The sequence below is a fragment of the Gouania willdenowi genome, chromosome 6 (assembly GCF_900634775.1).
Source record: "Gouania willdenowi chromosome 6, fGouWil2.1, whole genome shotgun sequence".
NCBI lineage: Eukaryota > Metazoa > Chordata > Actinopteri > Blenniiformes > Gobiesocidae > Gouania > Gouania willdenowi.
The window spans coordinates 39,948,254-39,962,625 of NC_041049.1; the positions used below are offsets into that span (position 1 = coordinate 39,948,254).

Here is a 14,372-nt window from a genome sequence, read left to right on the forward strand (position 1 = left end):
GATGGAACACGCTTGTTCTGTTTCCTCTCACAGGTCACTGTGTTCTCCTGCGACGGTAAATGTCCGTCTGCCACCATATTTAATTTCAACATCAACACTCACGCCCGGTTCTGTAAGTGCTGCCGTGAGAACAGACTGCAGACGCGCTCAGTCACACTTTACTGCTCCCGTAACGCTTCAGTGGTGGACTACAACTTCCAGGAGCCTCTGGACTGCTCGTGCCAGTGGAACTGAAGCTCCGCCCACACAGGAAAAAGGGACATTTTGAATGAGTAATGTGGGACGTCTGAGTCCAGTCTCAATCATCCACTAACACATGAAGCTATGGGGAGAGATTTCTCAAAAGGTTTTTCACATTTTCAAATGTGTTTTTTTTAGATTTTCACGTGTTTTTCAGATTTTCTCATGTTTTTTTAAATTTTCACGAGTTTTATTTTTTATTATTTAATGTGTTTTTCAGATTTTCTCATGTTTTTAGATTTTCACATGCTTTTTTTTTTTTTTTTTTAGATTTTTGCATGTTTTTTTTTTAGTTTTTCAGAAACACGTGAAAACTGTGGATGTATTTGTTTTTCAGACAAATCTCTCCCCATACAAAGCAGCCATGTTTTTTGACAACAAATCACCACAAAGCCGTATTTACCTTGGGTTGCACTTGGAAGTGAATAACATTTAGTGTGATGTCATTTCCTGTAGTTTTTCTCTTTTCTGATGATCCATTGTTGGTTTAGTTTAGTTTTTGTTGTGTTTTAATGTGTAGGAACATGTGTGTACTTTTGTAGCTGAGATTTTAAAATGGTTTTCTTTTGTTTTCTACGATGTATTTGTCTGTTTGAAGTGTCACCTTTACTAAGAAAAGTAGAACCATTAAAATGTTTAAGAAAGTCCAGATTTTTTTCTTTAAGTGAGGTCAATCATTTCTTTACTTTAGAACTTGAAACTTTCATGAGAATAATGTGATTTTGATTGTTTTTCCCACACACTAATGGAATGTTGGAGGTGCTGACACGTGTTTTTGTTACAGTTCTAGAGGTTATTGCTGAGTGTGAGGAACATCTCAGTGTGTGTCACGTCTCAGAGGTTAAGCAGAGTCATGGAGTCGTCTGCAGAGGTTCTCAACCTTGGGGTCAGAACCCCATTTGGGGTCGCGAGACATTGGAAGAGCGCCGCCAGATGCCTTCAAGAAACTAAAAATTTATTTTGAACAATTTGAGCCCATTTTTGTTTATTTTTACCCATTTTCTGCAACGACACCAAACTTGCCATATTTTAACCTATTTTCATCACATTTTCTTGACATATTTTTGCTCCTTTAATACACTTTTGCTAAATTACTCCCATTCCTGCCACATTTTTTCCCCACTTTTAAGACATATTCGCCATTTATAAACCCTTAACACCTAATGACATATGTTGACCCATTATTGTCACTTTTAACCTCTTCACCATATTACATGCTTATTTTTTCCAATTTATCCACATTCACCATGTGTCATGCCCATTATTTGCCAGTTTAATTGTTCTTACTTTTACATTGCATTACCCAAATATTTGACTGTAGTCAATGATGTAAACACCTACTTGCAAATTCTTCCTAAATAAAAAAGACCAAATTGTGCAGTTATTGTAGTTGATATTTTGAAAATATCAGAACTTTATCTCAAAAACTGCATTTTTTAAAAATGTATTTATTTTTAACAGCATTTTGAATTTCGCTTAATCGTTGTTAAAAATAAATGACCATCATCTACATGCGGTCTCGATGCAATATGTATTTTTTTTTCCTTAACTAGATTTTTGACAGACATTTGAAATATGCATTTTCAGAATTTCTACCCCCCCTCAGTGCCAGACGTTTTTGAGCATTTTGACTGATTTTTAAAGACCCACAGAATATTTTGTACTATGACAATTAATTCTGACACCAGATTCTGAAAGATTGAAGTCTTTTTTTTTTGTTTCGCTCTTCTGTAATCAACAGTTGAATAGAGGCACGTTTCACACAAATCGCCAGTTTGTGACAAAAAGCTGAGAAAAACATCTTTTTCAGAAAACATCTATTAGTGACTTTGAGGACACGTCAACATTATTTTCCTTCTATAAAACTACAAAACAACACAGAGACAGTGCTTTTGATGGCAAAATTATTATTATTTTGCTGTCTATGTCAGAGTTGAATGGATTGATGGGTTTGTTCCCCCACACGCAACTTCCTGCTCCTCCCGGACATGCTGAGTGTCACTGCTTGCCCTGTTTTTTTGATTGTTTTCTCTCACCATCGCCACACTCTCAATAGTCCACTTAGTTCCACACATGTTCTGGTCAAGTTTGCGCTGCTGTGAACTGCTGTGAACTTCAAAATCAACTCTCGTAGCTCCATTTTCTGTCTCGTAAACTCCTTTCCTCTCCCTCTGAGCTCTGCCCATCGTGGGTGATCTCTCATTCAGAGGTCATACCTGTCAAGTTTTGGATTTGAAAATAAGGGAAATTTTCTGGCGCCCACTACGAGCCGTCCCACCCGCCCAACCAAGCTCCAGTATCCCTTATATTTTAAGATAGTACAAGAAATCTAAAATAGCCACTTGTCAACCACTTACTAAATACAATTATGTGATTATAATCTGGTAGGTCGACCTTTATTAACATTGAAATGCTGTGAACATTCCTACTAGGGCTGGGTGATATGGACCAAAACTCATATCTCAAAATAGTGATATATGATATGAATCTAAATAATTTTGTCAAATAATGTCTGTCCAGAAAGACAATTCTGGTTTAAATTTGCTGATGCAAAATGCTACACATGGACATTTATTAACAAACAGCTGCACAATATGTGCTCTCAGAAATCTATCTAACTGAGCTTTACATGTTGTTCTGAGAAGTAAAAGCAGTGACTCCTAAAACTAGTATTTTGATACATAATAAGCTACAATATACAGTATATATATATATATATATATATATATATGAAATATTGTAGTTTTCTATATCGCCAAAATAGAAAACTCGGTACATCTTGAATCTCGATATATCGCCCAGCCCTAATTCCTAAATTATAAAACAGCCTAAATAAAAACAAATGTGTATATGAGGCACATGTGTTTATTTAACAGGGAAGTATCATGCTAAATCCACTTTTTTAGCCCTTAAATGCATTTTGTTGTATATTTAGAGTGTTTAGAAGTACAGAAAAGTTCAAATTAGTCTCTTCAGGTGCTCTGTTGATATCTTTATATTCTGTTTTGGTCATATTTTTCAATCTGTTTTGATTTTTCGATTCTCTATTACGTTTTTTGAACAATAACGTCACAGTATTTGCAGCGAAACTGCCAAATTAGGACATCGACTCCAGGCCCAACACTTCGAGCAATCCGCCATTTTTATTTCTCGCTTTTATTTTGTAGTCCAAGCTCAAGGATGCCGAAGTTACGAGAGGATAAGTCAAAATGTTCGGTTGTTGGATGTAGTAACCCACACGCTTCATTACACCGTCTCCCAGCATCAGAACCTTTTCAAAGTGCCTGGTTGAGTTTTATTTTTCACGGAAATGTACCCACATCTGTGGGTAAGGTCATTTTTGTGTGCACGAAGCACTTCAAGGATGACTGCTTCTGCAACCTCCACCAGTATAAAGAAGGATTTGCCGAAAGACTTCGGTAAGCTGTAAATAACGCTAAAAAGTGTGATGATAAGACGTCCCTGTCATTGTTTTGTTAGCATTAGCAGTTGCACCGTCTTCATATGTTAGCGCTGTGTGCTCGTTTTAGATCCTTGATGATATGGCCTACGTGGTTTAATTTAAGTCTAAAGTTTTCATTAGTCATTTCATTTTGCCGTTTTTGTCTTTGAAAAGACTATTAAAATGCATTTTGTGACGTTAGCTTGGCGCTAGCGTTAGCTCGGTGCTTGTGTTAGCTCACTTGTTAGGGTTCTGCAGGTTCATCATCTTCATTTTCATCTCGCTCCGCTGGGTCCGACTCTGGCTCTAACATGTAAGGCTGGATGGACAAGTCTTCCATTGTTGACATTTTGTAAATAACGTGTGAATAAACATTTTCTGCGCCGCTACATAGCCATATCTCTTCCATCAAACTACAAAAATGGCCGAACAGGGTGGAGTTGAACCTGGAGAGGGGGCGGGGTATGAAGTGTCTCATTTGCATTTAAAGAGACAGCACCAAAATGAGTTGCTCTTAGAAGCACATCAGAAAAGGGGTCTGGGGAGCTATAATGAGGAATTCAGACCCAAGTAGTGCATTGCATATTTACTGTTAATTTCACATTGCTTGTCTTTAAGTTACACATTAACATTTTATTTTCATTATATATTTTATTTTAATTTCTCATGCTCACTCATGTGGTTCTCTGGTATTCACTAATGACGTATTAGACACATTTGTTACAGACTTTACATTCTTTAATACTTTTTAAAGCAGTGTATATTTGTGGAGCTTGTGATTGGCTGATTTTTCATGGTGACTTGCGTCGTTCCTTCCGCTGTGGGAGACGTTAAAATCTCAGTTATTAATCTAACAGAACGTGTATCTGTCCCATCCTGCTTCTCTTTAGGAAGGTTTCACAACGTATTTAAACGAGTTCTTTGTTTTTTTCGTCGGAACGTCTTCATTCATTCATCTCTCTTCTGAGTTGTTTCCGGGTTTGGTGCCATTGTCAGCACTTACTCTCCCGAGAACTGCCACCAAGCCAGGCCATTTCAGGTGGCACTGGATGAGTTAAACGCTAACAGCTGCTGTCGTGCACACAGGTGACTGGATTTGTTAATTAGTGAAGCTACAGCTAACATTTCCATGTGATAATTAGCTCAGTGACAAATAGCATCGTCTCTGGTGCCAGAAATTGTCGTTTCAACTGATATAAAAATACATGTTTTTCATCTTCCTGCACTCTGCTTGTTGCTCAAAATTGCCTAAAATTGCCTGGCCCCGACCATTGCTGTGCAGCAGCTGTAATTGCCTTCTTGTTATTGCCACATCGATGCTTTTACTTTTATCAGATACATAGTTTCACACTGAGTTTTTATAGTTTGCTGCTTTGATGCTTTTACTGTGATAAACGATTGCAGCCCATATGGTGACCCATCGGCTTTACACGCATCACTAACAAACACAATCAACATTTACTTCCTCTGCAATCTGACAATGGATCACAAATTAGAAAATATGCACCTGGTCTTTGGGAAGATTAATGCTCCGAATGCACTAAAATACACAAACGATCCAGCAGTGATTTAGAGAAATTACTTTTCAACGAGGAGAAAACGCCATCTGCACCGAGCCATAAGCAGCCTGTGAACAAAGCTACACTGGAGGCAACACAAACAACCAGAATGTGTGAGAATACGTGACTCCTCACAGAATGCTGACAGATACAGGACGCAACAAACTCATCGTCCAAAGACACTAAAGCTCTTTGCATGTCCTCCCACTGCTTACATGACTCCAAGAACATGTAGGCTATGCTAGCTGAAGTGTCTACATTGTTCATAAACTATTACACAGCAGATTGTTATGGTTTGTTTTAATAATTTTTTGTATTTTTATTGAGTTGAAAAGGTCATACACACAGTCAGTTTATTTTACTGCAATTTCTTCTCTTTTTTTCTATCCAAAAATATATATTGTATCACAAACCCATTATTATCTGTCATATTGTATTGTGAACTTGATGTAATGTCCCACCTTTAATGTTGACCTAAAAAAATGTGGTATAAAAGTTTTAGCTAACACATTTTCATTATTTATCTCACTTTTCTCATATTTAGCACATTTTCCTACATTTAACACAACATTTAACCACATACTGTATATAGAGGTAAAAAAAAGCATTAAATCTAAATATTTAAATCTAAATCTAAATGGTATATGTTATGTCTAAACGTTAAATCTATATCTAAATTTTAAATCTAAATCTAAATGTTATATGTTATATCTAAATGTTAGATCTATATCTAAATTTTAAATCTAAATCTAAATCTAAATGGTATATGTTATATCTAAATGTTAAATCTATATCTAATTTTTTATTAAATTTAGATTTAACATTTAGATTTAACATTTAACATTTATATAAAAGATTTAACATTTAGATATAACATATTACATTTACATTGAGATTTAACATTTAGATACAGATTTAACATTTAGATACAACATATACCATTTAGATTTAGATTTAAATATTTAGATTTAATGCTTTTTGTTTTTACCTCTATATATGTGGTTAAATGTTGTGTTAAATGTAGGAAAATGGGCTAAATATGAGAAAAGTAAGATAAATAATGAAAATGTGTTAGCTAAAACTTTTATATTAAATTTTTACACTTGGCACCCCATAGGAATTAGCAAACAATCAAAAGGAAACAAATGAATTAGCCAAATAAACGAAGGAAACATTATATTAACAAAGTTTTAAAACAAGTTCACCCGAGTAGTGTTTCGTACATTTACATTTAGTAAAAAAAAAAAATTGCATTAACTGGACCTTATCAGTTATTATTGGAGCACATTGTTTAATGTTAAGTATACAAATAAAACCTTATAAATTATAAATACTTGATATTATTTATGTTTTTCACTTTGAAAAAAAAAACAGATTAATAAACAGTCAGGGCTGTAAAATAGTATCCGTTGTTGGTGCTTAAAAAGCTCTTATTCATTTTAGTTTTCAGTGTTGAAAATTTCTTTTTTTTTTTTTTTCTTTTTTTTCAGTGTTGAAAATTTCAAATATTTGTACATTTAGTTTCAAATCAAGCTTGGTAAGGGTTCCTTCAGTCAAGGCAACTAAAATAAAGCCACTATAATAAAATATATCTATAGAAAGGTTTTATATGATGAGATAAACATAGTCTGAATGTTTTTAGGTATAGTTTTGTGGTGAGAATAATACTTTATTAGTATGAAATGAAGGTTCTGTCTGCAATATTACATGTTTAGGTTTAGAGTTGTGTGTGTGTGTGTGTGTGTGTGTGTGTGTGTGTGTGTGTGTGTGTGTGTGTGTGTGTGTGTGGATCCCAGGCTGCTGCCCACAGATGGACTTCATGATGGACTGAGTGTCCCAATGGGTCTGATGGAGCGTCTCTGCTTTGCTGCGTGTTTGTTTCAGGTAAGATGAATCTATGCAGTGTTTAAAGTGTTTACATCTGCTGTTATCTGTTAGAGGAGCTGAGAAGAATATTTAAAGTAGTCTCAGGTGTTAGAGCGTACAGAGGCAACATTTATCACAGCAGAAGCCACAACTAATGTGATTATCTCACCTGAGCTTTTAGAATAATGACAAATCTGAGCATTAATACTAAATAATACCCTCATTTTGTGCATTATTGTTGAAAATGTAAGGCCTTTTTCTTAATCATTTTGTATATTTTTTTTTTGTCCTTTTGTGTATTTTCTTTATTGTATTGTGTGGTTTTGTGGTAATTTTCTCTAGTTTTCTTTTGTTTTTGTCGCCATTGTATCTATTTTCTTGTCGTTTTTGTGTGTTTCTGGAGTCATTTTGTGTATTTTTTTTGTCGTATTGTGTATTTTTGGAGTAATTTGTCTAGTTTTTTGTTGCGCTTTGGTTTTTGTCATCATTATGTCTATTTTTCTTGTAGTTTATGTGTGTTTTGGAATCATTTTGTGCATTTTTCTCATTGTTTTTTGTATTTATGTTGATGTTTGTTTTTTGGACGTCATTTAGTACTTCTTTAGTCAATTTGTGTATTATTATGTCATATTGCATGTGTTTTAAAAGCATTTTTTATATTCTTAGACTTCTCATGTATTATGTTCATTTTGTGTATTTTCATTGAAATTTATTGTGTTATTGAATCCTTTTGTGTAGGCCTAGATCAGCTGCCTCATCTGTTTATTGGCATGTCTTATTTCTAAAAGTTTTGTTTGTCACCAATTTGTCATTTTTGATTGAAAAAGGCTTTGTTTTCATTTTGAAGGATGAGTGAGAAAGAACAGTTTATATTTCCAGGGTCCAGCTAATCAATCACTGTTAGACATTCAACATTCTCATGGGTTTTAAAATGGTTTTAATGGTCTTGGTCTTGACTCGGTCTCGGTACATTCTGGTCTCTGATGTGTTCCTGAGTTCGACTCTAATGATTCCAAAGCTCAGGTCAGAATTGACTCCTAAACATGAATACTATCTACTATCTATGGATACTAACTAACTGTTGTGTGTGTGTGTGCACAGGCTCTGCTGAGCTGTGAGCAGCCTGTGAATCCTGCAGTAGTCCAGCTCCTGTTCCCACCCTCTCCCTCCAGCTACACCCTCACCCTCAGAGCTGCTGGTAATCTGGTGAGAAGCTGCTTTCCTCTCCTTTTGTTTAGCCTCTAAAAACTTGCTCTTGTAATAACTATTGATCTCTTTTTTGTAGGTTTACTCAGGCTCTGTTGATGGCTCAGCGTGTTCTCCAGACTGTGAGCTGTCCCTGCGTGTGTTTGAGGGGCCACTGGGCTACAACATGACCCTCAGAACCAGCAGGAGGGACGGCGAGCTCCAGGAGCAGAACTTTGCTTTCTGTGGGTCTGCTGCACATTCTGAACCATTGTTATGTTCATATTTTGATTTGCATTCACGTATTGTGTTTTTGTAGTCATTTTGTATATTTGCGTTGTCCTTTTGTGTGCTTCTGAAGTAATTTTGTCTATTTTTCTTGTCATTTGTGTGTGTTTTTGAAGTTGTTTTGTGCATTTTTCTCCTTGTATGGGGTGTTTTTGTCATCATTGTGCCTATTTTTTGAGTTTTTTTTTGTTTTTTGAGACATTTAGTGTTTTTAATTGATGTTTGGTTTTTGGGAGTCGTTTAGTATTTTTGTTGTCAATGTATTCATTTACTGTCAATTTGTGTATCTTTCTGTCATACTGCTTCTTTTGAGATATTTTGAATGTTTTTTGAATCTTTCCTTTCTGTGAGTCTTCTGCACATTCTAAACCAGGGGTCTCCAACATAGTGCCAGCAAAACTTAAACATTGCCTACCTTTTTAAGTGCCTTATAGCCTTCGTTATTATCTTACCCTCTAATTAAAGTAAACTGTGAAAATATAGTAAAAGCTCTTTTCAAACTGGTAGCCCTCCAGACTATACAGTAAGTAGCTCACAGAAAGGTTGATGGCCCCTGATCTAAACGATAAAAGCGTGATTGTTGGGACGTTGTTTCCTTTCAGATCCAGTGTCCTCATCCTCCTTTCACGTCCACGCCACGACCACGACCGTCCTTCTTATGTGGAAACTAAAAAGCCAGCAGAGATTATTGACCCTGACCCTGTTCAACATACAAACTCAATCCGTCTCCCACTTTTTCAACATCAACTCGTCTGAAATAAAGTCCCAGTATAAAGTCAAAGGCGTCCAGCCTGAAACTCGCTTCAGAGCCGAGGTCGTGGTCGTCTCGTTCCTTGCCGACCTTCAACTGACCTTCAGCCAGAAACTCAGTTTTTTATTAGAAACTGGTAACTGACGTCAATCTTGAATCACACAGAGTTGAATCACCCTGATCGTGTGTTGATAATATTTCCTTTTTCTAAGCCCATTGTTCTGTAGGCTGGCTGGCCAATGGGAGGAGCTGCTACAGCGTGAGAAGAGCAGAGCGCACGTGGAGCGTCGCACAGCGCACGTGCAGCTCTCTGATTTCTGGAGGTCACCTGGCTGACCTAAAGATCCCAGAAGATCGACTTCTAGTTTCATCACACCTGCTGACCTCTGATGACCTGCTGATGCAGCTGTGGGCGGGGCTTCATGACCCCAGGGTGAACTTTACCTTCTTACTGTATTTATTCAACTTGTGATAAAAATAGTGTTGTTTAGTTTCCTTTTTTTTTATTTGAACAATACATAATTCATAATTCCACTCAAATATATCTTTAATCACCATAAATGATGTAAAACAACTCAAATCAATTAAACAGGATATTTCTTTTTTGTTTAAAATAAAATATTCTCAAATGAAACCAGCATTCCAAAACATTTAAGGAATATCTTCAGAGTTTTACAGCTACTAATTATTGTACTCATAAACCTAAATAATACCGTGAAAAATGCCCTGTTAAATATTTTGTTCATGCAAAAAAAAAAAAAAAAAGGTAATAAAACGTAATTTTTTCAGTTAATTTAATTGACTTTATTGGGAGTAAAAATATGAAAAAAGGAGGGCAGTGTTATATCTAAGTTAGGAGGGAAGGTACAAAGAAAAAGGAGTTTGGGGGACATTAGTTCAACGTGATGCTGCTTATTTAGAGGAGTGAAGAATGACAACTTAATGTGTGGGACTACAGGTGACTTTATTTTTAGGAACCCAATCACTAAAAGATGTAATTTTATCAGTAAATGCTGAGCTCTCAAGCTTTGAATGCAACACATTTTTGACATGTGTCAAAAATTTAAGACTTGTTTTAAATCAAAACGTTTCATGGTAGACACAAATGACTGAGAAGATGTGTTTGAGTAAATTATCAAACAGTCATGTGGAGACAGGGCCATCTATAAGGTGGAATAAAGGGGAGAGAATAAAGGGGCCCATACATAAAGTCAGATGGTCCATTGTTCTATGAAATATGATAACCACATTTATTTGCTCTCAGAAGCACATCAGAAAAGGGGTAGAAAAGGGGTCTGTGGAGCTATAATAATGAGGAATTCAGACCCAAGCATTGCAGTTCCGCTTTATATAGACCACAACTGTATGATTTATATGTAAAAAGGAAGGATTTAAAACCATGATATGTCCCCTTTAATGTCTAACTTACAGACAAACAATGTGAAATTAATTACTTCTCAGAACAACATGTAAAGCTCAGTTAGATAGATTAATGAGTGCATTCTAACCCAGACCTTCCCCATAACAAGCCACACTACAGAACTCACTCACACATGCTGTCCCTTAATGGTGAAAAAGCCAAAAGTGGCACATATTGTGCAGCTGTTTGTTAATAAATGTGCCTGTGTGGCATTTTGCATCAACAAATTTAACCCAGAATTATCAAGATTTATTTCGTATATCACCATTTTGAGAAAATATATTGAGATATGAGTTTTGGTCCATATCACCCAGCAATAGTAAATGTTCACAGCATTCCAATGTCAACAAAGGTCGACCTACCAGATTCTAATCACATAGTTGTATTTAGTGAGTGGTTGATAAGTGGCTATTTTAAATTTCCTGTACATCTGTCTTAAAATATAGGGGATACTGGAGCTTGGTTGGGGTGGTGGGTCAGCCATATGTTATTATATCAATGATCTGTTTGCATTAAAACCACTACATGCTGTTATTATTTTATTCTAGGCTACCAAAGAGTTCAAGTTAATGATTACTATATGATTATGATTCAATGCAACATCAAATGCAGTTTTTTTTCATCAAGGGACATGAAACTTGTGTTTCCAGCTGGCAGGCTCCCCACACCTCCATGAAGTGGGCCGGTCTGTCAATGACTCCGCGCCACTTTCCCCCCCTGTGTTCGACCACAAGGATGAGAACTCCTGGTCTATGCAATTGTCTTAAAAGTTGTTTTTTCCCCCCTTAAAAGAGAAGCTTCATGGTTTTTAGCAAATTGTTTGTTAACAGACAAATACTTAACAACAATTCATTCGATGTGAATCATTACTTTAAAAATTCTCTGTATTTGTAAGAATAAATCAGGACGTTTGAGCTATAAGTGAAAGGATGTCCAGCTTTAAATCGCTGAGTTTGGATTTTTATCTCAGAAAGTTTACTTTGTAAATACCAAAGTTCCTTCGCAGCAGTTCCTCCTTTAATACATTGTTTGTGCTTCTTTATTGACTTGTGAGTGGGTGTGTGTTTCCCTTACTGAGCAGAATGTGTGTCTCTCCCACAGGACAAGGGACGGCCTTGCCGCTCTAACGGGTCATCAAACAACCAAACAAACACTAACCTGATGTCTGCTGGTCGGACACACTGTTTAGCTCTACAGAGAAATGTTACAGGACGTGTGTATTTCCTCACTCGGTTCTTCTGTGACAGTCCTTTAGCTTTTATCTGCCAATATCGAAGTAAGCAAGTCAAACATGAAAGATTTGTACACCTGTGTCTTCTTTTTCTTTAGATTTGTTATTATTATTATTATTATTATTATTATTATTATTATTATTATTATTATTATTATTATTATTATTATTATTATTATTGTCAGTTCTTTATTGCCAGAGGTGAAAGTAATAGATTACAAGTACTCACGTTACTGTAATTGAGTTGCTTTTATGGGTACTTGTTTTTTGCATTTATTTTTTTTTGTTGTCCTTTATTGTATTTTTTTTTTGTAATTTTGTGTATTTTTTTGAGTCATTTTGTGTATTTCTGTTGTTGTTGTTTTGCATATTATTGTGTATTTCTGTTGTTGTTTTTTTTGGCATATTTTTCTGTCTTTTGTGAGAAACTTTTTATATAGATGAATAAACAGAAGATTATTTTTACTATTCTCACTGTGATTTTTTGTGTTTAGCCCAAAAAACTTCCCAACGCAGTTCAGGTGTTTCCATTAAAACAATGGAGGATGTTTACTGTTTAGTTTACTGGTTTACATGAAAAGATCTGAATCTGGCTGGAACACAAAACTAAAGTCAACCAATCATTGTCCTCCTTGTCTGGAGAAAACACAAGAAATCACAGAAAGAATGAAGTAAAAACGCGTCTATGCAGGAGCGACAAGGAAGGAACTAGTCTTTGATTTATTGATCAATGAGGTCTACACCAAGTCTCCAGCAGCTTTAAGTGAGCTTTTCCCATGTGTCACATGTGTGCATATATATATTTTTTGAAGTGTGACTCATATTGTTTAGAAGAGAATTATTAAACATGTTTTCAGATAAGGAAAATAAGGAAATTAAAATGACTAATCATTACTATCAAATCGCAATAGATCAGAATCGCAAAATAAATCCCAAGTATTATGATAAAAGCCCTAATATTGAGCCTCTTGTGTTCAGTTCCAGATATGCCAAAGGAAGTGTCTGTGTCAGAGGAGGCGGTGACGTCTGTGTTCGTCAGCTGGACGACGCCAAGTGGACGTGTGGAGAAGTACAGGGTAACGTACAAAATAATCACACGTTCGTTTTTCTCTCATTTTAACTTGGGTGTATGTTTATCAGATGGAGCATTTCATGTTCTTTCACAAATGGCTCAACACGTCAGTCTAAAAAAAAAAAAGTTTTTTTTAACTAATTGTTCCTTAATTACTCAATAGGGACACTGTAATGTTTGATCGGATGAATACTTTTTGAGATATGGATAATTTAGTGTGGGTGTGTGATGATTTTCGAACATCCTTATTGTTCTTCCATTTTCAACTTCTAATATCTCAGGAACGCACATAGGAAACTGAAATTTGGTATAGTAATACAGCTCCATCTATTCTCTCAGAATATACAAAAATATCTGTTATACATCATGGTGTGTGTTTGGGTCTGGAACATGTTTGGGTCTTCAGTAAACAACTTAGCATATGCCTCAGCTCCCTGTAATTTGATCAGCTTTGAGCTATGTGTATAGACTGTTCACATCACTAATGATTAGTCACATACTGTATATGCACTGGTTCTTGGGTGACACGCTCTGGAAATAAAAAAAAATATATATAGTTTTTAGTTTTTACTATTTTCATTGGCTTATAACTGCATGTGGGAATGTCAAAAAAAAAAAACTGATCTGTTTTAATTTATAGTAATAAGTTTACTCTTTCTTGGAATATAAAACATTCTTTCTTCAATCGACTTTTTTAGGACAATGTACAGTGTGCCTATTACATTTTTAAGGAAAATCTGGTAAAAAATTCTGAATTTTTTTAGACCGAAGTATTTGGGATGTCCTGAAATTTAGTTGAAATGACATGGAATGACACAGATCTGTTAGGCTTCATTTGTTTATAAGGGAAATTAATCGATGGATGTCCCCTGCGTCACTTTCACAACACATCAATCAGTTACCTGGCAACCGCTGTCAGTGCAGCTGTGGACTTGGTTACCTCGCTATTTAAAGATGCATGAGTCCATTGTGCCACAGTCAGAATGAGTGACTAAGCACATTCGGAATACTCAGCAAATTCAACTTTTAGGACAAATAGATCGGATTGGGAGCATAAGCAATAAAAAAAAAGCAATAACATCTAGTATTGTGTCATATCTTGTGTATGTTGTGATGCAGCTTTAGGAAACCTTGTTTTCTTCCAGGCAGAGGTGAAAGTAATGGATTACAAGTACTCACATTACTGTAAATGATTTGCTTTTATGGATAATTGCACTTTGTGAAACTATATCAGTCAGTTGTTTTAAGAGTTTGTTATTGTAAAAAAGGTACACTAAACCTGATTTCAGGTCAGAAGTTTATGAAGGCACATTGAACA

At 35.6% G+C, this 14,372-nt stretch overlaps 2 protein-coding genes across 4 annotated transcripts in view; both read left to right on the forward strand.

Moving 5' to 3' along the window:
* The window catches only part of otogl (otogelin-like), a 93,357-nt gene extending 92,937 nt beyond the window's left edge, over positions 1 to 420 (forward strand). For all 3 annotated transcript variants that reach the window (XM_028450720.1, XM_028450721.1, XM_028450722.1), the window contains one exon: positions 34 to 420. In XM_028450720.1, coding sequence (XP_028306521.1) covers positions 34 to 234 — 201 coding nt within the window. In that variant the 3' untranslated portion in view covers positions 235 to 420. The remainder of the gene's footprint in view (positions 1 to 33) is intronic.
* A 6,648-nt stretch (positions 421 to 7,068) lies between these two features.
* Positions 7,069 to 11,518, forward strand: LOC114464234 (uncharacterized). Its single transcript, XM_028448291.1, has 6 exons — positions 7,069 to 7,125; positions 8,209 to 8,313; positions 8,393 to 8,537; positions 9,183 to 9,467; positions 9,544 to 9,764; positions 11,402 to 11,518. The coding sequence occupies exons 1-6, from the start codon at positions 7,081 to 7,083 to the stop codon at positions 11,516 to 11,518; spliced, it is 918 nt and encodes a 305-aa protein (XP_028304092.1). The 5' UTR covers positions 7,069 to 7,080.
* The last annotated feature ends 2,854 nt before the right edge of the window (positions 11,519 to 14,372 follow it).

Excerpts from the sequence above, each read along its gene's own strand:
- LOC114464234 (XM_028448291.1), top strand. The coding sequence starts at position 7,081 with ATGGGTCTGATGGAGCGTCTCTGCTTTGCTGCGTGTTTGTTTCAG. Across the intron at positions 9,468-9,543 it reads CAGTTTTTTATTAGAAACTG|CCCATTGTTCTGTAGGCTGG; the intron begins GTAACTGACGTC and ends CCTTTTTCTAAG. Across the intron at positions 9,765-11,401 it reads CGGGGCTTCATGACCCCAGG|CTGGCAGGCTCCCCACACCT; the intron begins GTGAACTTTACC and ends TTGTGTTTCCAG.